Source organism: Oncorhynchus masou, chromosome 32 (assembly GCF_036934945.1).
Source record: "Oncorhynchus masou masou isolate Uvic2021 chromosome 32, UVic_Omas_1.1, whole genome shotgun sequence".
NCBI lineage: Eukaryota > Metazoa > Chordata > Actinopteri > Salmoniformes > Salmonidae > Oncorhynchus > Oncorhynchus masou.
In genome coordinates, this window is record NC_088243.1 from 84,561,242 (window position 1) to 84,584,009 (window position 22,768).

At 52.5% G+C, this 22,768-nt stretch overlaps 1 protein-coding gene across 1 annotated transcript in view; it reads right to left on the reverse strand.

Annotated features, from left to right (window-relative positions):
* LOC135527133 (BTB/POZ domain-containing protein KCTD16-like) overlaps window positions 1-22,405 on the reverse strand; it is a 35,464-nt gene extending 13,059 nt beyond the window's left edge. Inside the window, exon 1 of the mRNA XM_064955780.1 lies at window positions 20,829-22,405. Within this exon, the coding sequence (XP_064811852.1) occupies window positions 20,829-21,675 (847 nt within the window). The 5' untranslated portion in view covers window positions 21,676-22,405. The remainder of the gene's footprint in view (window positions 1-20,828) is intronic.
* Between the last annotated feature and the right edge of the window lie 363 nt (window positions 22,406-22,768).

The window sequence follows — 22,768 nt, forward strand, 5'->3', positions numbered from 1 at the left end:
TAGATGCCCACCAGTCTATATAGCAGAGTTAGATGGTTAGAAGCCCACCAGTCTATATAGCAGAGTTGGATGGTTAGAAGCCCACCAGTCTATATAGCAGAGTTAGATGGTTAGAAGCCCACCAGTCTATACAGCAGAGTTAGATGCCCACCAGTCTATATAGCAGAGTTAGATGGTTAGAAGCCCACCAGTCTATATAGCAGAGTTGGATGGTTAGAAGCCCACCAGTCTATATAGCAGAGTTAGATGGTTAGAAGCCCACCAGTCTATACAGCAGAGTTAGATGCCCACCAGTCTATATAGCAGAGTTAGACGGTTAGAAGCCCACCAGTCTATATAGCAGAGTTAGATGGTTAGAAGCCCACCAGTCTATATGGCAGAGTTAGATGGTTAGATGCCCACCAGTCTATATAGCAGAGTTAGACGGTTAGAAGCCCACCAGTCTATATAGCAGAGTTAGATGGTTAGAAGCCCACCAGTCTATATAGCAGAGTTGGATGGTTAGAAGCCCACCAGTCTATATAGCAGAGTTAGAAGCCCACCAGTCTATATAGCAGAGTTAGAAGACCACCAGTCTATACAGCAGAGTTAGATGGTTAGATGCCCACCAGTCTATATAGCAGAGTTAGAAGACCACCAGTCTATACAGCAGAGTTAGATGGTTAGAAGCCCACCAGTCTATATAGCAGAGTTAGAAGACCACCAGTCTATACAGCAGAGTTCGATGGTTAGAAGCCCACCAGTCTATATAGCAGAGTTAGACGGTTAGAAGCCCACCAGTCTATATAGCAGAGTTAGATGGTTAGAAGCCCACCAGTCTATATAGCAGAGTTAGAAGCCCACCAGTCTATATAGCAGAGTTAGATGGTTAGAAGCCCACCAGTCTATATGGCAGAGTTAGATGGTTAGAAGCCCACCAGTCTATATGGCAGAGTTAGACGGTTAGAAGCCCACCAGTCTATACAGCAGAGTCGTGCTGGTCTGACTCATCACCAGCCTTGCTGTCCACTGGCAAAGTGACAATTACATCTTTCTGATTGACAATGACAAGCGGAAGTTGGAAGGCACACACATGACTGGCTGTGTGTCGTACTGGCGGGAAGATACAGGCAAGGCGATGTCCCTTCCCCAGTCCTAGCTCCCCCATCCCCTCATCTCTTCATTCCTCCATAAGCATAGCTCCTCGCTGATAGAGTGAGATGAGGCAGGGATGAGACAGGGAGAGAGGGATGAGACAGGGAGAGAGGGATGAGACAGGGAGAGAGGGATGAGACGGGGAGAGAAGGATGAGACAGGGAGAGAGGGATGAGGCAGGGAGAGAGGGATGAGACAGGGAGAGAGGGATGAGACAGGGAGAGAGGGATGAGACAGGGAGAGGGAGAGAGGGAATAGACATGGAGAGAGGGAGAGAGGGATGAGGCAGGGAGAGAGGGATGAGACAGGGAGAGGGATGAGACAGGGTGAGGGATGAGGCAGGGAGAGAGGGATGAGACAGGGAGAGAGGGATGATACAGGGAGAGAGGGATGAGACAGGGAGAGGGAGAGAGGGAATAGACATGGAGAGAGGGAGAGAGGGATGAGGCAGGGAGAGAGGGATGAGACAGTGAGAGGGATGAGGCAGGGAGGGAGAGATGAGACACTGAGACAGGGAGAGAGGGATGAGACAGGGTGAGGGATGAGGCAGGGAGAGAGGGATGAGGCAGGGAGAGAGGGATGAGACAGGGAGAGAGGGATGAGACAGGGATGAGACAGGGATGAGACAGGGAGAGAGGGATGAGACAGGGAGAGAGGGATGAGACAGGGAGAGAGGGATGAGACAGGGAGAGAGGGATGAGACAGGGAGAGAGGGATAAGGCAGGGATGAGACAGGGAGAGAGGGATAAGGCAGGGATGAGACAGGGAGAGAGGGATGAGACAGGGAGAGAGGGATGAGACAGGGAGAGAGGGATGAGACGGGGAGAGTGGGATGAGACAGGGAGAGAGGGATAAGGCAGGGATGAGACAGGGAGAGAGGGATGAGACAGGGAGAGAGGGATGAGACAGGGATGAGACAGGGATGAGACAGGGAGAGAGGGATGAGACAGGGAAAGGGGGATGAGACAGGGAGAGAGGGATAAGGCAGGGAGAGAGGGATGAGGCAGGGAGAGAGGGATGAGGCAGGGAGAGAGGGATGAGACGGGGAGAGAGGGATGAGACAGGGAGAGAGGGATGAGACGGGGAGAGAGGGATGAGACAGGGAGAGAGGGATGAGGCAGGGAGAGAGGGATGAGGCAGGGAGAGAGGGATGAGGCAGGGAGAGAGGGATGAGGCAGGGAGAGAGGGATGAGGCAGGGAGAGAGGGATAAGGCAGGGAGAGAGGGATGAAGCAGGGAGAGAGGGATGAGGCAGGGAGAGAGGGATGAGGCAGGGAGAGAGGGATGAGGCAGGGAGAGAGGGATAAGGCAGGGAGAGAGGGATGAGGCAGGGAGAGAGGGATACGGCAGGGAGAGAGGGATGAGACAGGGAGAGAGGGATGAGACGGGGAGAGAGGGATGAGACAGGGAGAGAGGGATGAGACGGGGAGAGAGGGATGAGACAGGGAGAGAGGGATGAGACAGGGAGAGGGAGAGAGGGAATAGACATGGAGAGAGGGATGAGACAGGGAGAGGGATGAGGCAGGGAGGGAGAGATGAGACACTGAGACAGGGAGAGAGGGATGAGGCAGGGAGAGAGGGATGAGACAGGGAGAGAAGGATGAGACAGGGAGAGAGGGATGAGACAGGGAGAGAGGGATGAGGCAGGGAGAGAGGGATGAGACAGGGAGAGAGGGATGAGACAGGGAGAGAGGGATGAGGCAGGGAGAGAGGGATGAGACAGGGAGAGAAGGATGAGACAGGGAGAGAGGGATGAGACGGGGAGAGAGGGATGAGACAGGGAGAGAGGGATGAGACGGGGAGAGAGGGATGAGACAGGGAGAGAAGGATGAGACAGGGAGAGAGGGATGAGACGGGGAGAGAGGGATGAGACAGGGAGAGAGGGATGAGACAGGGAGAGAGGGATGAGACGGGGAGAGAGGGATGAGACAGGGAGAGAGGGATGAGACAGGGAGAGAGGGATGAGACGGGGAGAGAGGGATGAGACAGGGAGAGGGATGAGACGAAGATAGGGATGAGACAGGGAGAGAAGGATGAGACAGGGAGAGAGGGATGAGACAGGGAGAGAGGGATAAGACAGGGAGAGAGGGATGAGACAGGGAGAGAGGGATGAGACAGGGAGAGAGGGATGAGACAGGGAGAGAGGGATGAGACAGGGAGAGAGGGATGAGACGGGGAGAGAGGGATGAGACGGGGAGAGAGGGATGAGACGGAGAGAGAGGGATGAGACGGGGAGAGAGGGATGAGACAGGGAGAGAGGGATGAGACAGGGAGAGAGGGATGAGACAGGGAGAGAGGGATGAGACAGGGAGAGAGGGATGAGACAGGGAGAGAGGGATGAGACAGGGAGAGAAGGATAGTGTCTGGAGAGTTTTAAGAGCTCTTGTCATCACGTTGTCACGGCCCCTCCTCTGCAGTGCAGGGGCGGTTCCTCCTGCAGGCAGAGGAGGGTCGTTAGTGATTGAAGCCACCTGGGCTCAGGGTATTTAAACTGCTTCACTAATCACTCTTGTCTCTCTCTCTGCTCCTCCAGGTAGGATCCTGTTTTGTTTGTTCCTTTGTAGTCATTCACACACACACAGATTCACGCATCCCTGCACTTTACATACACCTTACATTATGATACTTCCACACCTCATTCATTTTTCTTTGTTAAAAGTTAATAGTTTTGGTGTACAATAAAGAACCTTTTTGATTGGTCTATACCTGTTGTTCGTGTCCCCTCATTTTTGCCACAGGCTATGAGCCGGCCTGTGACAAGGTATATGTCTTGACAGAGACTGAGATGAGAAGGAGAAGACAGAGTGTCACGGTAAAGAAGGAAAGAAACTGTAGGGCCTCAATTACAAAATTGTCCTTTTGTTTGAACCAAACCCACACTGTATATAGCTAACTACCAACAAGATACAAAATGCATCCATTCTACAAACACAACAAGTAAATAATGCATATAGCCTGAGCCACGGGCGATATAAAATCCTCAGAACTACACTACGCCGCTGGCCGAAACTTAAACCTTCACTGGTCATTTATCCCCAGAAACACGGCCAGGTTTCCACCTCGAGGTGAGAACACACTGATTACAATCACTGTCTAACAAAGACATCATTCAGACCAGGGACCTGGATGAGATCAATGATGCAATCCGTGACCCAAATGGCACCCTATTCCCTAGATAGTGCACTACTTCTGGTCAAAACTAGTGCACGGTGTAGGGAATAGGGTGCCATTTGGGACATATTTTAAATTAATTATTAGTCCATTATAGGTGAGGATGGAGGGAGGGAGGCAGGCAGAGGGAGAGATGGAGAGAGTGGCGGGGGGATGGAGGGAGTGAGGATGGAGGGAGAGATGGAGTGAGTGAGGATGAAGGGAGGGAGGCAAAGGGAGAGATGGAGAGAGTGAGGATGGAGGGAGAGATGGAGTGAGTGAGGATGGAGGGAGGCAAAGGGAGAGATAGAGAGAGTGAGGATGGAGGGAGGGAGGCAAAGGGAGAGATAGAGAGAGTGAGGATGGAGGGAGAGATGGAGTGAGTGAGGATGGAGGGAGGGAGGCAAAGGGAGAGATAGAGAGAGTGAGGATGGAGGGAGGGAGGCAGAGATGGAGAGAGTGAGGGGGGATGGAGGGGGTGAGGATGTAGGGAGAGATAGATTGAGTGAGGATGGAGGGAGGGAGGCAAAGGGAGAGATGGAGAGAGTGAGGATGGAGGGAGAGATAGAGTGAGTGAGGATGGAGGGAGGGAGGCAGAGGGAGCGATGGAGAGAGTGAGGGGGGATGGAGGGGGTGAGGATGGAGGGAGAGATTGATTGAGTGAGGATGGAGGGAGGGAGGCAAAGGGAGAGATGGAGAGAGTGAGAATGGAGGGAGAGATAGAGTGAGTGAGGATGGAGGGAGGGGGTGAGGATGGAGGAAGAGATAGAGTGAGTGAGGATGGAGGGAGGCAAAGGGAGAGATGGAGGGAGGGAGTGAAGATGGATGGAGGGAGTGAAGATGGATGGAGGGGGGTAGAGGTTACTGGGAGTGTAGGGAACAGCCAGGAGCAAGATGTCAGCTGTTCTGCAGCTGCTAATTGGTGGTGATGAGATTCAGGGTCGATGGATTTATGCTTTAGCACACTTTTCTTCACTTACAGACATGCAGGGAGGGAGGGAGGGAGGGAGGGACAGGGAGGGAGGGAGGGAGGGACAGGGAGGGAGGGAGGGAGGGAGGGACAGGGAGGGAGGGGAGGGAGGGAGGGAGGGAGGGAGGGAGGGAGGGAGGGAGGGAGGGAGGGAGGGAGGGAGGGAGGGAGGGAGGGAGGGAGGGAGGGAGGGAGGGAGGGACAGGGAGGGAGGGAGGGAGGGAGGGACAGGGAGGGAGGGACAGGGAGGGACAGGGAGGGAGGGACAGGGAGGGACAGGGAGGGAGGGACAGGGAGGGAGGGAGGGAGGGACAGGGAGGGAGGGACAGGGAGGGACAGGGAGGGAGGGACAGGGAGGGAGGGAGGGACAGGGAGGGAGGGAGGGACAGGGAGGGAGGGAGGGAGGGACAGGGAGGGAGGGAGGGAGGGACAGGGAGGGAGGGACAGGGAGGGAGGGAGGGAGGGACAGGGAGGGAGGGAGGGACAGGGAGGGAGGGACAGGGAGGGAGGGAGGGAGGGACAGGGAGGGAGGGACAGGGAGGGACAGGGAGGGAGGGACAGGGAGGGAGGGAGGGACAGGGAGGGAGGGACAGGGAGGGACAGGGAGGGAGGGACAGGGAGGGAGGGAGGGAGGGACAGGGAGGGAGGGACAGGGAGGGAGGGAGGGACAGGGAGGGAGGGAGGGAGGGACAGGGAGGGAGGGACAGGGAGGGAGGGAGGGAGGGAGGGAGGGAGGGAGGGAGGGAGGGAGGGACAGGGAGGGAGGGAGGGAGGGACAGGGAGGGACAGGGAGGGAGGGAGGGACAGGGAGGGAGGGAGGGAGGGAGGGAGGGAGGGAGGGAGGGAGGGAGGGAGGGAGGGAGGGAGGGAGGGGGAGGGGGGGGGAGGGAGGGAGGGAGGGAGGGACAGGGAGGGAGGGAGGGAGGGAGGGACAGGGAGGGACAGGGAGGGAGGGAGGGAGGGAGGGAGGGAGGGAGGGAGGGAGGGAGGGACAGGGAGGGAGGGAGGGAGGGAGGGAGGGAGGGGAGGGAGGGAGGGAGGGAGAGGAGGGAGGGAGGGAGGGAGGGAGGGACAGGGAGGGAGGGAGGGAGGGAGGGAGGGAGGGAGGGAGGGAGGGAGGGAGGGAGGGAGGGGGAGGGACAGGGAGGGAGGGAGGGAGGGAGGGAGGGAGGGAGGGAGGGAGGGACAGGGAGGGAGGGAGGGAGGGACAGGGAGGGAGGGAGGGAGGGACAGGGAGGGAGGGACAGGGAGGGAGGGACAGGGAGGGAGGGAGGGAGGGAGGGACAGGGAGGGAGGGACAGGGAGGGAGGGAGGGAGGGAGGGACAGGGAGGGAGGGAGGGAGGGAGGGACAGGGAGGGAGGGAGGGACAGGGAGGGGAGGGAGGGACAGGAGGGAGGGAGGGACAGGGAGGGAGGGAGGGAGGGAGGGAGGGAGGGAGGGAGGGAGGGAGGGAGGGAGGGAGGGAGGGAGGGAGCCTCTCTATCTCCTTCTCTCCCCCAGGTTGACAGAGTCCCCTCTAGCATATCAACACAGACGATACCCATGGGTCCACACAGACATATACACACATTCTATCCATGTTCCTCCCGCTGTGCTGTGTGTCAAGGCTGTTATCAGTGTTCCTGTACCTCCTATGGGCTGTTATCAGTGTCCCTGTATCTCCTATGGGCTGTTATCAGTGTCCCTGTACCTCCTATGGGCTGTTATCAGTGTCCCTGTATCTCCTATGGGCTGTTATCAGTGTCCCTGTATCTCCTATGGGCTGTTATCAGTGTCCCTGTATCTCCTATGGGCTGTTATCAGTGTCCCTGTATCTCCTATGGGCTGTTATCAGTGTCCCTGTATCTCCTATGGGCTGTTATCAGTGTCCCTGTATCTCCTATGGGCTGTTATCAGTGTCCCTGTATCTCCTATGGGCTGTTATCAGTGTTCCTGTATCTCCTATGGGCTGTTATCAGTGTCCATGTATCTCATATGGTCTGTTATCAGTGTCCCTGTATCTCCTATGGGCTGTTATCAGTGTCCCTGTACCTCCTATGGGCTGTTATCAGTGTCCCTGTATCTCCTATGGGCTGTTATCAGTGTTCCTGTATCTCCTATGGGCTGTTATCAGTGTCCCTGTATCTCGTATGGTCTGTTATCAGTGTCCATATATCTCCTATGGGCTGTTATCAGTGTTCCTGTAGCTCTTGGGTCTCCATGAAGGGGTTCATTATGTCAGTACGTGAGTGCTATCACAAGTCCTCCTGCCTCCTCACACCTCCTCTCAATTCCTCAAACCTCCTGCCTCCTCACAACTCCTCCTGCCTCCTCAGAAATCCTCCTACTTCCTCACACATCCTCTCACTTCCTCAAACCTCCTCTCACTTCCTCAAACCTCCTCCTCATTTCCTCCTACATCCTCACACCTCTTCTCACTTCCTCAAACCACTTCCTACTTCCTCACACATCCTCTCACTTCCTCAAACCTCTTCCTCACTTCCTCCTACATCCTCACAACTCCTCCTACATCCTCACACCTCTTCTCACTTCCTCAAACCTCCTCCTACTTCCTCACACATCCTCTCACTTCTTCAAACCTCCTCCTCACTTCCTCACCCCTCCTCTCACCGCCCCCTGCCTCCTCACCCTCACCGTCAGCAGCACAAGCGATAAAATGCCAACATGGCAGGATTTGTGTAAGAAAAGCTAGCAAGTCTTCGGTCTCTCACACAGTCACACACAAGATCTGCACATTTGCACGGGTTCTCTTCATGCTGTTAGAGCGTGATATTCACGGAAAAAAAACAGTGAAGAAGTTGAGCCTCATGCTTCAAAGCTTTTGGTTGTTACAGAAATTGACCCACTGTGCTATTTACCTTCTGCATCTACGTCATATTGCTGAGTCCACCTTTAAGGCTAACTTGGTAAAAAAAAAAAAATAATTAAAAAAAGTCATCAAAATTCTGAGAGTGTATGTTAGTTGTGATGACAAATTGCATTTTAATATATATATTTTTAAATCTATTTAGCATATCATCACCTAATCTTGCAGGGCCATCCTTTCAAACCTCAGCTTCCCCTTACACAATGTTCCAAATGCTTGAAACTCCCCCAAGCTCACCTACAAGATGATTCGTGGCAGCCATTTTGAGTCAAGACATACGTCAGTGACATCCTCCTGCGCCTCTCTCACCCCAGGTGTTCTCTCGTTGAGGGTATCTCCAAAATGACACCCTATTGCCTATATGGTTCACTATGGGCCCCCGTCCAATAGGCTGTTCTTTCAGACAGCAGATCCTTTCAATATCATTTCCCCTCCACTACTGCAGTGAGGCAGATATTGGCGTTATTGAACAGCAGCCAATAGGAAGAAGGTCTGTAATGACAAAGACAATTATATTTTCCACTATAACTCTACCAGTCTGTGCAAACTAACGGGAGGGAGCCAGTCAAATAGGAGGTATTTTCTCAGAGAAAGATTACTCCCACCCCATGTGTACTCTGCTCTGATAATACAAACGGCATATCGTTCATTATGGCTCTGAATGGGATGATTTGTGGACATAATTGATTCATGAACAATAGCAAAAGGGGGACAGGGGGAGAGAGGGAAGGAGGAAGGGAGAGGGAGAGACGGTTCAGGGGGGACAGGGGAAAGAGGGAAGGAGAAGGGATGAGAGAGGGAGAGACGGTTCAGGGGGGACTGGGGAAAGAGGGAAGGAGAAGGGATGAGAGAGGGAGAGACGGTTCAGGGGGGACTGGGGAAAGAGGGAAGGAGAAGGGATGAGAGAGGGAGAGACGGTTCAGGGGGACTGGGGAGAGAGGGAAGGAGAAGGGTTCAGGGGGACTGGGGAAGAGGGAAGGAGAAGGGATGAGAGAGGGAGAGACGGTTCAGGGGGGACTGGGGAAAGAGGGAAGGAGAAGGGATGAGAGAGGGAGAGACGGTTCAGGGGGGACAGGGGAAGGAGGGAAGGAGAAGGGATGAGAGAGGGAGAGACGGTTCAGGGGGGACTGGGGAAAGAGGGAAGGAGGAAGGGATGAGAGAGGGAGAGACGGGCCAGGGGGGACTGGGGAAAGAGGGAAGGAGAAGGGATGAGAGAGGGAGAGACGGGCCAGAGGGGACTGGGGAAAGAGGGAAGGAGGAAGGGATGAGAGAGGGAGAGACGGGCCAGGGGGGACTGGGGAAAGAGGGAAGGAGAAGGGATGAGAGAGGGAGAGACGGGCCAGGGGGGACTGGGGAAAGAGGGAAGGAGAAGGGATGAGAGAGGGAGAGACGGGCCAGGGGGACTGGGGAAAGAGGGAAGGAGAAGGGATGAGAGAGGGAGAGACGGGCCAGGGGGGACTGGGGAAAGAGGGAAGGAGAAGGGATGAGAGAGGGAGAGACGGTTCAGGGGGGACTGGGGAAAAGGAGGGAAGGAGAAGGGATGAGAGAGGAGAGAGACGGTTCAGGGGGACTGGGGAAAGAGGGAAGGAGAAGGGATGAGAGAGGGAGAGACGGTTCAGGGGGACTGGGGAAAGAGGGAAGGAGAAGGGATGAGAGAGGGAGAGACGGGCCAGGGGGACTGGGGAAAGAGGGAAGGAGAAGGGATGAGAGAGGGAGAGACGGTTCAGGGGGACTGGGGAAAGAGGGAAGGAGAAGGGATGAGAGAGGGAGAGAGACGGTTCAGGGGGACTGGGGAAAGAGGGAAGGAGAAGGGATGAGAGAGGGAGAGACGGTTCAGGGGGACTGGGGAAAGAGGGAAGGAGAAGGGATGAGAGAGGGAGAGACGGGCCAGAGGGGACTGGGGAAAGAGGGAAGGAGAAGAGGTGAGAGAGGGAGAGACGGTTCAGGGGGACTGGGGAAAGAGGGAAGGAGAAGGGATGAGAGAGGGAGAGACGGTTCAGGGGGACAGGGGAAAGAGGGAAGGAGAAGGGATGAGAGAGGGAGAGATGGTTCAGGGGGGACAGGGGGAGAGACTGGGGAGGGGAAAGAGGGAAGGAGAAGGGATGAGAGAGGGAGAGACGGTTCAGGGGGACTGGGGAAAGAGGGAAGGAAAAGGGGTGAGAGAGGGAGACGGTTCAGGGGGGACAGGGGAAAGAGGGAAGGAGAAGGGATGAGAGAGGGAGAGATGGTTCAGGGGGGACTGGGGAAAGAGGGAAGGAGAAGGGATGAGAGAGGGAGAGACGGTTCAGGGGGGACTGGGGAAAGAGGGAAGGAGAAGGGATGAGAGAGGGAGAGACGGTTCAGGGGGGACTGGGGAAAGAGGGAAGGAAAAGGGGTGAGAGAGGGAGACGGTTCAGGGGGGACAGGGGAAAGAGGGAAGGAAAAGGGGTGAGAGAGGGAGACGGTTCAGGGGGGACAGGGGAAAGAGGGAAGGAGAAGGGGTGAGAGAGGGAGAGACGGTTCAGGGGGGACTGGGGAAAGAGGGAAGGAGAAGGGGTGAGAGAGGGAGAGATGGTTCAGGGGGGACAGGGGAAAGAGGGAAGGAGAAGGGATGAGAGAGGGAGAGACGGGCCAGAGGGGACTGGGGAAAGAGGGAAGGAGAAGGGATGAGAGAGGGAGAGATGGTTCAGGGGGGACTGGGGAAAGAGGGAAGGAGAAGGGATGAGAGAGGGAGAGACGGTTCAGGGGGGACTGGGGAAAGAGGGAAGGAGAAGGGATGAGAGAGGGAGAGACGGTTCAGGGGGACTGGGGAGAGAGGGAAGGAGAAGGGATGAGAGAGGGAGAGACGGTTCAGGGGGGACAGGGGGAGAGAGGGAAGGAGAAGGGATGAGAGAGGGAGAGACGGTTCAGGGGGGACTGGGGAAAGAGGGAAGGAGAAGGGATGAGAGAGGGAGAGACGGTTCAGGGGGGACTGGGGAAAGAGGGAAGGAGAAGGGGTGAGAGAGGGAGAGACGGTTCAGGTTCAGGGGGGACTGGGGAAAGAGGGAAGGAGAAGGGGTGAGAGAGGGAGGGGGACTGGGGAGGTTCAGGGGGACTGGGGAAAGAGGGAAGGAGAAGGGGTGAGAGAGGGAGAGACGGTTCAGGTTCAGGGGGGACTGGGGAAAGAGGGAAGGAGAAGGGGTGAGAGAGGGAGAGACGGTTCAGGTTCAGGGGGGACTGGGGAAAGAGGGAAGGAGAAGGGATGAGAGAGGGAGAGACGGTTCAGGGGGGACTGGGGAAAGAGGGAAGGAGAAGGGATGAGAGAGGGAGAGACGGGCCAGAGGGGACTGGGGAAAGAGGGAAGGAGAAGGGATGAGAGAGGGAGAGACGGTTCAGGGGGGACTGGGGAAAGAGGGAAGGAGAAGGGATGAGAGAGGGAGAGACGGGCCAGAGGGGACTGGGGAAAGAGGGAAGGAGAAGGGATGAGAGAGGGAGAGACGGGCCAGAGGGGACTGGGGAAGGAGGGAAGGAGAAGGGATGAGAGAGGGAGAGACAGTTCAGGTTCAGGGGGGACTGGGGAAAGAGGGAAGGAGAAGGGATGAGAGACGGAGAGACGGTTCAGGGGGGACTGGGGAAAGAGGGAAGGAGAAGGGATGAGAGAGGGAGAGACGGTTCAGGGGGGACTGGGGAAAGAGGGAAGGAGAAGGGGTGAGAGAGGGAGAGACGGTCAGGGGGGACTGGGGAAGGAGGGAAGGAGAAGGGATGAGAGAGGGAGAGACGGTTCAGGGGGGACTGGGGAAAGAGGGAAGGAGAAGGGATGAGAGAGGGAGAGACGGTTCAGGGGGGACTGGGGAAAGAGGGAAGGAGAAGGGATGAGAGAGGGAGAGACGGGCCAGAGGGGACTGGGGAAAGAGGGAAGGAGAAGGGATGAGAGAGGGAGAGACGGTTCAGGGGGGACTGGGGAAAGAGGGAAGGTGGGGAAGTAGAAGGGGACAGAGAGGGAGAGGAAGAGAGGAACATGCATATAGGTGAAGCCTGTATGGATAGATCAGGTGGAGCCTGGATGGATAGATCTGGGATGGATAGATCTGGGATAGATAGATCTGGGATAGATAGATCCGGGATAGATTGGCACTACGCTGCTCTACAGGAGATGGGATGGTGATTCTCCACATAAACCTATGTATATCCCAAATAGCACCCTATTCCCTATATAGTGCACTACTTTTGACCAGGGTCCATAGGCCTTTGGTCAAAAGTAGTGCACCATATAGGGAATAGGGTGGCATTTTGGACACACAGTGTTATGGGGTTTTGTTAACTGAAAATAACCCTACCTAATTAGTAGGCCTTCACATGTAAAGTAGACCCAGGCTCACTTTTCAATAATCCCAATATGAATAGCGAAGTGAAACCATTTCCTTGTCAAGTTAGTGCATTTAAAGTCTTTACAAGTTGTAGTTTCTTACTTTAAACTGAGACCATATTAGTGTCACTCTTCAAAAGGATTTCTCTCTTTAAAAGGTCCCCAAAAAATGCCCTTGATAATGATGTGGAAGTCTTGATAATGATGTGGAAGCCTTGATGGTGATGTGGAAGTCTTGATAATGATGTGGAAGCCTTGATACTGATGGGGAAGCCTTGATAATGACGTGGAAGCCTTGATAATGATGTGGAAGCCTTGATAATGATGTGGAAGCCTTGATAATGATGTGGAAGCCTTGATAATGATGTGGAAGCCTTGATAATGATGTGTAGTCTTTAAAATAATGTGGAATCCGTGATAATGATGTGGAAGCCTCGATAATGATGTGGAAGCCTTGATAATAATGTGGCAGCCTTGATAATGATGTGGAAGCCTTGATAATGATGTGGAAGCCTTGATAATGACGTGGAATCCGTGATAATGATGTGGAAGCCTTGATAATGATGTGGAAGCCTTGATAATGAGGTGCTGCTGCTTTTGGAAAACATTCTAGCCTTCGCCTGAGATAATTAGACATACTCTGTCTGCTTAATCTAAGACCTAAAGTCCCCATTAAAATTAACAACCTACATCTCTACTTTCAACAAATATGCTCATACACTACATGGGCAAAAGCATGTGGACACCCCTTCAAATGAGTGGATTCGGCTATCTCAGCCACACCTGTTGCTGACAGCTGTATAAAATAGAGCGCATAGCCATGTAATCTCCATAGAGACACATTGGCAGTAGAATGGCCTGTACTTCAATGTGGCACCGTCATAGGATGCCACCTTTCTAACAAGTCAACTGGAAGTGCTGTTATTATGATGTGGACACGTCTAGGAGCAACAACGGCTCAGCCGTGAAGTGGTAGGCCACACAAGCTCACAGAACGGGACTGCTGAGTCCTGAAGCAGGTAGCGTGTAGTGTAAAAATTGTCTGTGCTCGGTTGCAACACTCACTACTGATTTTCAAACTGTCTCCGGAAGCAACGTCAGCACAAGAACAGTTTGTCGGGAGCTTCATGAAATGGATTTCCATGGCGAGCAGCCACGCACAAGCCTAAGATCACCATGCGCAATGCCAAGCGTTGGCTGGACTGGTGTAAAGGTCCCCGCCATTGGACTCTGGTGCAGTGGAAACGTGTTCTCTGGAGTGACGAATCATGCTTCACCATCTCGCAGTCCGACGGAAGAATCTGGGTTTGGCGGATGCCAGGAGAACACTACCATAGTCAGTTAAGAACAAATTTTTATTTTCAATCACGGCCTAGGAACAGTGGGTTAACTGCCTGTTGAGGGGCAGAACGACAGATTTGTACCTTGTCAGCTCGGGGGTTTGAACAGAGAGAGGAGAGAAGGAGAGGAAAGTAAACAGAGAGAGGACAGAAGGAGAGGAAAGTAAACAGAGGAGAGAAGTAGAGGAAAGTAAACAGAGAGGAGAGAAGGAGAGGAAAGTAAACAGAGAGGAGAGAAGGAGAGGAAAGTAAACAGAGAGGAGAGAAGGAGAGGAAAGTAAACAGAGAAGAGAGAAGGAGAGGAAAGTAAACAGAGAGAGGAGAGAAGGAGAGGAAAGTAAACAGAGGAGAGAGAAGGAGAGGAAAGTAAACAGAGAGAGGAGAGAAGGAGAGGAAAGTAAACAGAGGAGAGAGAAGGAGAGGAAAGTAAACAGAGAAGAGAGAAGGAGAGGAAAGTAAACAGAGGAGAGAAGGAGAGGAAAGTAAACAGAGAAGAGAGAAGGAGAGGAAAGTAAACAGAGAAGAGAGAAGGAGAGGAAAGTAAACAGAGAAGAGAGAAGGAGAGGAAAGTAAACAGAGAGGAGAGAGAGATGAGACTGAAAGAGAGAGAAGAGAGGAAACGAGGAAGAGGAGAGGAGACTCAGGGGAAAGATGAACAGAGAGAGAAGTTTGAGGCAAAGAGTAAGAGACAGAGAGAGATAGCAAGAGAGAAAGACAGAGAGAGAGAGGGCTGTTGTGAATGTGGAACACACCTTCAGAATATAGTCTCACTAACAAACAGCATGAATCAGAACACTCTGGGAGCTCCAATCAGTGTGCTGTGTTCTGTCAGAACACTCTGGGAGCTCCAATCAGTGTGCTGGGTTCTGTTAGAACACTCTGGGAGCTCCAATCAGTGTGCTGTGTTCTGTTAGAACACTCTGGGAGCTCCAATCAGTGTGCTGTGTTCTGTTAGAACACTCTGGGAGCTCCAATCAGTGTGCTGTGTTCTGTCTGTCTATAGCTCCAATCAGTGTGCTGTGTTCTGTCAGAACACTCTGGGAGCTCCAATCAGTGTGCTGTGTTCTGTCAGAGCACTCTGAGAGCTCCAATCAGTGTGCTGTGTTCTGTTAAAACACTCTGGGAGCTCCAATCAGTGTGCTGTGTTCTGTCTGTTTACAGCTCCAATCAGTTTGCTGTGTTCTGTCAGAACACTCTGGGAGCTCCAATCAGTGTGCTGTGTTCTGTCTGTTTACCGCTCCAATCAGTGTGCTGTGTTCTGTCAGAACACTCTGGGAGCTCCAATCAGTGTGCTGTGTTCTGTCTGTCTATAGCTCCAATCAGTGTGCTGTGTTCTGTCAGAACACTCTGGGAGCTCCAATCAGTGTGCTGTGTTCTGTCAGAACACTCTGGGAGCTCCAATCAGTGTGCTGTGTTCTGTCTGTCTACAGCTCCAATCAGTGTGCTGTGTTCTGTCAGAACACTCTGGGAGCTCCAATCAGTGTGCTGTGTTCTGTCAGAGCACTCTGGGAGCTCCAATCAGTGTGCTGTGTTCTGTTAGAACACTCTGGGAGCTCCAATCAGTGTGCTGTGTTCTGTCAGAACACTCTGGGAGCTCCAATCAGTGTGCTGGGTTCTGTTAGAACACTCTGGGAGCTCCAATCAGTGTGCTGTGTTCTGTCAGAACACTCTGGGAGCTCCAATCAGTGTGCTGTGTTCTGTCAGAACACTCTGGGAGCTCCAATCAGTGTGCTGTGTTCTGTCAGAACACTCTGGGAGCTCCAATCAGTGTGATGTGTTCTGTTAGAACACTCTGGGAGCTCCAATTAATGTGCTGTGTTCTGTCTGTCTACAGCTCCAATCAGTGTGCTGTGTTCTGTCTGAACACTCTGGGAGCTCCAATCAGTGTGCTGGGTTCTGTTAGAACACTCTGGGAGCTCCAATCAGTGTGCTGTGTTCTGTTAGAACACTCTGGGAGCTCCAATCAGTGTGCTGTGTTCTGTTAGAACACTCTGGGAGCTCCAATCAGTGTGCTGTGTTCTGTTAAAACACTCTGGGAGCTCCAATCAGTGTGCTGTGTTCTGTCTGTTTACAGCTCAAATCAGTGTGCTGTGTTCTGTCAGAACACTCTGGGAGCTCCAATCAGTGTGCTGTGTTCTGTTAGAACACTCTGGGAGCTCCAATCAGTGTGCTGTGTTCTGTTAGAACACTCTGGGAGCTCCAATCAGTGTGCTGTGTTCTGTTAAAACACTCTGGGAGCTCCAATCAGTGTGCTGTGTTCTGTCTGTTTACAGCTCCAATCAGTTTGCTGTGTTCTGTTAAAACACTCTGGGAGCTCCAATCAGTGTGCTGTGTTCTGTCTGTTTACAGCTCCAATCAGTTTGCTGTGTTCTGTTAGAACACTCTGGGAGCTCCAATCAGTGTGCTGTGTTCTGTCTGTTTACAGCTCCAATCAGTTTGCTGTGTTCTGTCAGAACACTCTGGGAGCTCCAATCAGTGTGCTGTGTTCTGTCTGTTTACAGCTCAAATCAGTGTGCTGTGTTCTGTTAGAACACTCTGGGAGCTCCAATCAGTGTGCTGTGTTCTGTTAGAACACTCTGGGAGCTCCAATCAGTGTGCTGTGTTCTGTCTGTTTACAGCTCAAATCAGTGTGCTGTGTTCTGTCAGAACACTCTGGGAGCTCCAATCAGTGTGCTGTGTTCTGTCAGAACACTCTGGGAGCTCCAATCAGTGTGCTGTGTTCTGTTAGAACACTCTGGGAGCTCCAATCAGTGTGCTGTGTTCTGTTAAAACACTCTGGGAGCTCCAATCAGTGTGCTGTGTTCTGTTAGAACACTCTGGGAGCTCCAATCAGTGTGCTGTGTTCTGTCTGTTTACAGCTCAAATCAGTGTGCTGTGTTCTGTCAGAACACTCTGGGAGCTCCAATCAGTGTGCTGTGTTCTGTCAGAACACTCTGGGAGCTCCAATCAGTGTGCTGTGTTCTGTTAAAACACTCTGGGAGCTCCAATCAGTGTGCTGTGTTCTGTCTGTTTACAGCTCCAATCAGTTTGCTGTGTTCTGTCAGAACACTCTGGGAGCTCCAATCAGTGTGCTGTGTTCTGTTAGAGCACTCTGGGAGCTCCAATCAGTGTGCTGTGTTCTGTTAGAAGACTCTGGGAGCTCCAATCAGTGTGCTGTGTTCTGTTCGAACTCTCTGGGAGCTCCAATCAGTGTGCTGTGTTCTGTTAGAAGACTCTGGGAGCTCCAATCAGTGTGCTGTGTTCTGTTAGAACACTCTGGGAGCTCCAATCAGTGTGCTGTGTTCTGTTCGAACTCTCTGGGAGCTCCAATCAGTGTGCTGTGTTCTGTTAGAACACTCTGGGAGCTCCAATCAGTGTGCTGTGTTCTGTTAGAACACTCTGGGAGCTCCAATCAGTGTGCTTTGTTCTGCCTGTTTACACGTTTTGTTATATTAACTTCAGTAGTAACTGGTCCTATTCATCTATAAATCATGTTCACCAGAGTACTTATAAGAACATCTCACTCCCTCGCTAGTGTTCTCCTCTCCCTCTCGGTCGCTGTCTCTCTTTCTCTGTCTGACTTAGTCTCTCTCTCTCTCTCCCTCTCTCTTGACCTCTGCCTCTCTCCCTGACTCTTTGTTTTTTCTCACTCTCTCCATCACCCTCTCTTTCTCTCTCTGCCTGTCTGTCTCCTCTCCTTTTGACCTAGTCTTCATCATTCTTCCTCATCCATCTCCTTCTCAGTCTCCTTTTCCTCTGGTGCTCCCTCCCTCTCTCCCTTCTCTCCCTCCCTGCCCTCTCTCTCTCCCTCCTCTCTCGCTTCTCTCCCTCCCTGCCCTCTCTCTCTCCCTCCCTCTCTCCCTTCTCTCCCTCCCTGCCCTCTCTCTCTCCCTCCTCTCTCCCTTCTCTCCCTCCTCTCTCCCTTCTCTCCCTCCCTGCCCTCTCTCTCTCCCTCCCTCTCTCCCTTCTCTCCCTCCCTGCCCTCTCTCTCTCCCTCCCTCTCTCCCTTCTCTCCCTCCCTGCCCTCTCTCTCTCCCTCCTCTCTCTCTCCCTGCCCTCTCTCTCTCCCTGCCCTCCCTCTCTCCCTTCTCTCCCTCCCTGCCCTCTCTCTCTCCCTCCTCTCTCTCTCTCTCCCACTCCCTCTGCCGGTCTCCTTTCCCTCTTCCCAGTCTCCTTCTGACCCGGTCTACCTCTCTCTCTTCCTCCCTCTTTCTCTCCCTCTCTCTCCTTTTCCCTCTGTCCAGGAGAAGCGTCTGTCAACGAGGATAGAGGACATCAGTGATGACCCACACCGTATGCCCAATCTCCACCCACCACCCACACCGTATGCCCAATCACCACCCACCACCCACACCGTATGCCCAATCACCACCCACCACCCACACCGTATGCCCAATCTCCACCCACCACCCACACCGTATGCCCAATCTCCACCCACCACCCACACCGTATGCCCAATCACCACCCACCACCCACACCGTATGCCCAATCTCCACCCACCACCCACACCGTATGCCCAATCTCCACCCACCACCCACACCGTATGCCCAATCTCCACCCACCACCCACACCGTATGCCCAATCTCCACCCACCACCCACACCGTATGCCCAATCTCCACCCACCACCCACACCGTATGCCCAATCTCCACCCACCACCCACACCGTATGCCCAATCTCCACCCACCACCCACACCGTATGCCCAATCTCCACCCACCACCCACACCGTACGCCCAATCTCCACCCACCACCCACACCGTATGCCCAATCTCCACCCACCACCCACACCGTACGCCCAATCTCCACCCACCACCCACACCGTACGTCCAATCTCCACCCACCACCCACATCGTACGTCCAATCTCCACCCACCACCCACATCGTACGTCCAATCTCCACCCACCACCCACATCGTACGCCCAATCTCCACCCACCACCCACACCGTATGCCCAATCTCCACCCACCACCCACACCGTATGCCCAATCTCCACCCACCACCCACACCGTATGCCCAATCTCCACCCACCACCCACACCGTATGCCCAATCACCACCCACCACCCACACCGTATGCCCAATCACCACCCACCACCCACACCGTATGCCCAATCTCCACCCACCACCCACACCGTATGCCCAATCACCACCCACCACCCACACCGTATGCCCAATCTCCACCCACCACCCACACCGTATGCCCAATCTCCACCCACCACCCACACCGTATGCCCAATCTCCACCCACCACCCACACCGTATGCCCAATCTCCACCCACCTCCCACACCGTATGCCCAATCTCCACCCACCTATTATATTAAAATGATATCAACGACTCCATGGGGAAATCATTAGCCAACCATGTGTTACCTTTGTTACTCCACCTCCTTAAAACCCTCCACCACCCCAACCCCCAAGCCTGACCTGCCAACTGAATCTCATTCAGGAATCTGAGGGGAACCATTTGGAATTATGAACAAGGTGTATTTTAATTGGCCATATGGTGCAACATCTCCCTCCTCTCTCTGCACAGAGAAAGCGAGGGATGAGGAGAGAGAGAGCGAGGGATGAGGAGAGAGAAAGCGAGCGATGAGGAGATAGAAAGCGAGGGATGAGGAGAGAGAAAGCGAGGGATGAGGAGAGAGAAAGCGAGGGGTGAGGAGAGAGAAACCGAGGGATGAGGAGAGAGAAAGCGAGCGATGAGGAGATAGAAAGCGAGGGATGAGGAGAGAGAAAGCGAGGGATGAGCCAGATGAGTTACTAACGAAGGTAGGTAGTCAGTCGCCAGTGGCCATACTGTCTTTCCCCCTTCAGCTAAACGGCACAACTGTCTGGCTTAGACCAAGTAGGGATTGTGTGTGTGTGTGTGTGTGTGTGTGTGTGTGTGTGTGTGTGTGTGTGTGTGTGTGTGTGTGTGTGTGTGTGTGTGTGTGTGTGTGCGCGCGCGTGCGTGCGCGTGTGTGTGTGAATAGGCTTGGGTGGTCTGTACCTTGCCTGAGACTTGAAGTGATGCCTGGTGCTTTAAATCCGTGTGCTACTAAGTCTTCTTCCCTCATGCAGGCGGCTGGGGATTGATCTCTGATTGGTTACATCCCAGTATAACATAGTGCACGTACACTGAGTATACAAAACATTAAGAACACCTGCTCTTTACATGACAGACTGTCCAGGGGCATCCAGCTGAAAGCTATGACCCTTATTGATGTCACTTGTTAAATCCACTTCAATCAGAGTAGATGAAGGGGAGGAGACGGGTTAAAGAATGATTTTTAAGCCTTGAGACAATTGAGACATGGATTGTGTATGTGTGCCATTTAAGAGGGAGAAAGACTTACGAGCCTTTGGTATGGTAGTCGGTGTCAGGCGAACCGGTTTGTGTCAAGAACTGCAACGCTGCTGGGTTTTTCACGCTCAAAAGTTTTCCCGTGTGTATCCAGAATGTTCCACCACCCAAAGGACATCCAGCCAACAGTGGTCGAAAATGGTTAATTGATGAAAGAGGACTTAGGAGGGTGGCACGAATTGTGCAGAGCAGCAGACTGTCTACAATTAGTCAACTGACAGTCCAGTACAACATTGGTGCACAAAGACCCATAAAGGAATGCACAACTCATCGTACACTGACATGAATGGGGTTTGGCAGCCGACGACCTCACAGAGCTCTACTTCTTTCAGCAAAATGTAAGAAAATGCTGTTACAGTGGGCTAAGGAACGAACATCTTAGAATTTGAGAAACATTTCCTGTTCTGATGAATATCGGTTCCTGCTGTTTCCCGCTGATGGGAGGACTAGGGTATGGAGAAACACACAGGAGTACATGCATCTGCCATGGGGCGGCAGGGTAGCCTAGTGGCTAGAGCGTTGGACTAGGAACCGGAAGGTTGCGAGTTCAAATCCCTGAGCTGCACCTGAACAGGCAGTTAACAGTTAACTGTTAATAGGCATCATTGAAAATAAGAAGTTGTTCTATTGTGTTCCATGTTCTATGGTGACATGGAGTCAACCAGGTGGCCTAAACGACACTATTAAATAAGTGTTTTATGTGGGGGAAATAAGCTATGACTTACGGTAGAAGACGTACTGCGTGAAATTGGACCATACTTTCTCAGGTGCGTAATGGCTGATGGAAGAGGCGGTGAGCAACGAGTTACAGGCAACGATGTGGAACCCGCTCTCCGACAGCATGTCAAAGGCCCGCTCCAGGTGACAGAACCGGAGGAAGAACCGGGAGGTGTACCTGTCCGCAGCCCTGTCTGCGTCTAGGCTCTCATTCAGGGTGTTTCCAAACACCTCTTTGGCGAGGCCGATCCTTCCGCTGATGAAGATTCTGGGTACTACTTTTTTGGATTTGGGGTTAATCTGACTGTCTTTGCCCCCCGGTGCCGCGCACGTGCCTTTGAAACCGACGGTTAAGTATCCATATCTCCCGTCCAGAGAGTATGAGGAATATATCCGCTGGTCGCTGCTGAGCGACGCGTTGTCGATTTCACTATGAAACGGGTCGTCCTGAAAAATGTTAGATTCTTCGGACGCCAACAGTTTGACCAGTTTGGGCAGTTCAAAGTATTCTGCTTCCCGTTTTAACCTCCCTTTCTCCGGAAAGTGATCCGGTAGGACGACCTGCTTATCTCTCAAATAATCCAAGACATATCTGAACAGAAAACCATCTCTGTCGATAAAATAACGTCCCCTGAGGTCCCGCGCCAAGTCGTTCGACGAGGACCCCTTCTTGGTGGAGAATAACCGTCCCAGTAAGGAATTGGGGATGCTTGTTAAAGTATGGAGACGAGTATAGTATACCTGTCCTCCTACGTTTAGTTCAATAACATCAGACGGCGGGTTTTGCACCGACCCTGTTTCTTTAGCCGGCTGGGTTTTACAATTCTCACTCAGTGCCATTTTTAGTTCATGCATAAAAACAAATCCCGGTCAAGGTGTGGCGCGCAGTTGTTCCCAAAAAGTTTTCTATATGGGATGGAATGTGCATGTCTTCTGTTGAATTAAATCGGTCCCCACATGCCGTGCAGGCATTTTTTTACACACATCCATTGCTGTGAGTCCATTAATATAATCCTACAGTGAAATCATCGTGAAATCACCATTATTCCATAATCGATCGAAAATATAATTGATCACCTCTGCACTTCAGTCCGTTCTGGATAAAAATGTCCAACTTCTTTGATTCTGCAAGGCAAGTTCCAGTCCTTATTTTTTATTAACAGTCCAGTGTAACTTTATCTTCCTGAATCAATGGCACGTTCGCTGTCCACTGAGACTGTGCTGAGACTGTGAGACTCTTCTTTTCTGAAAGTGAAGATGGAATCCGGACGCTGGTGCAGCGCGCTCCCATCTCTACGTCTCCAAACTGCTGTGCAGAGAAGAGAGCAGAAATAACGGCCAAGCTGGCACCGGAGTGAAAACGGTTACGATGATGTTTTTCCAGCGGTGCGTGGAAAAACATAATGGGGAGTAACGTCTTACATCATCATCTTAAAGGAAAATGACGTTTGAAAACGTAAGACGTAGCGTAGAATAGCCTACATTCTGAATGACATTCCATAGAAAATATATTAACATTCTGCAAAGTAGCCTAATAGGCTATAATAACATTTGAGTTTGAATTTAATTTGGGATTTCCATATGCTGAAACATATCAGGTGACTAATTAAAAACTGTGTATGATATAATTAGCAAAAAACTAAATAACCCCACTATTCGTTTGTTGCTTCCCAGGATTTATCTATGCTGATGAATAATGTCTTCATGGTCTATCACCAGCTATTTCAAGCTGGGAGGTTGTGATGCGCTATGGTACAGTGATTGGACTGTGAGTGGGCGTCACTTCAACACCATGGAAAGGTACCGTTCGGCTGCAAGTGGCCATAGAGCCCCTCAGTGGTGATGTCATAATACCCATTAAACTTAGAGGTCAAACAGAGAAATGGTTCCAATCGTTTCCCCCATAAATGGAATTTTTAAAACACTTAAAATAAGGGCTGTGTTTCGT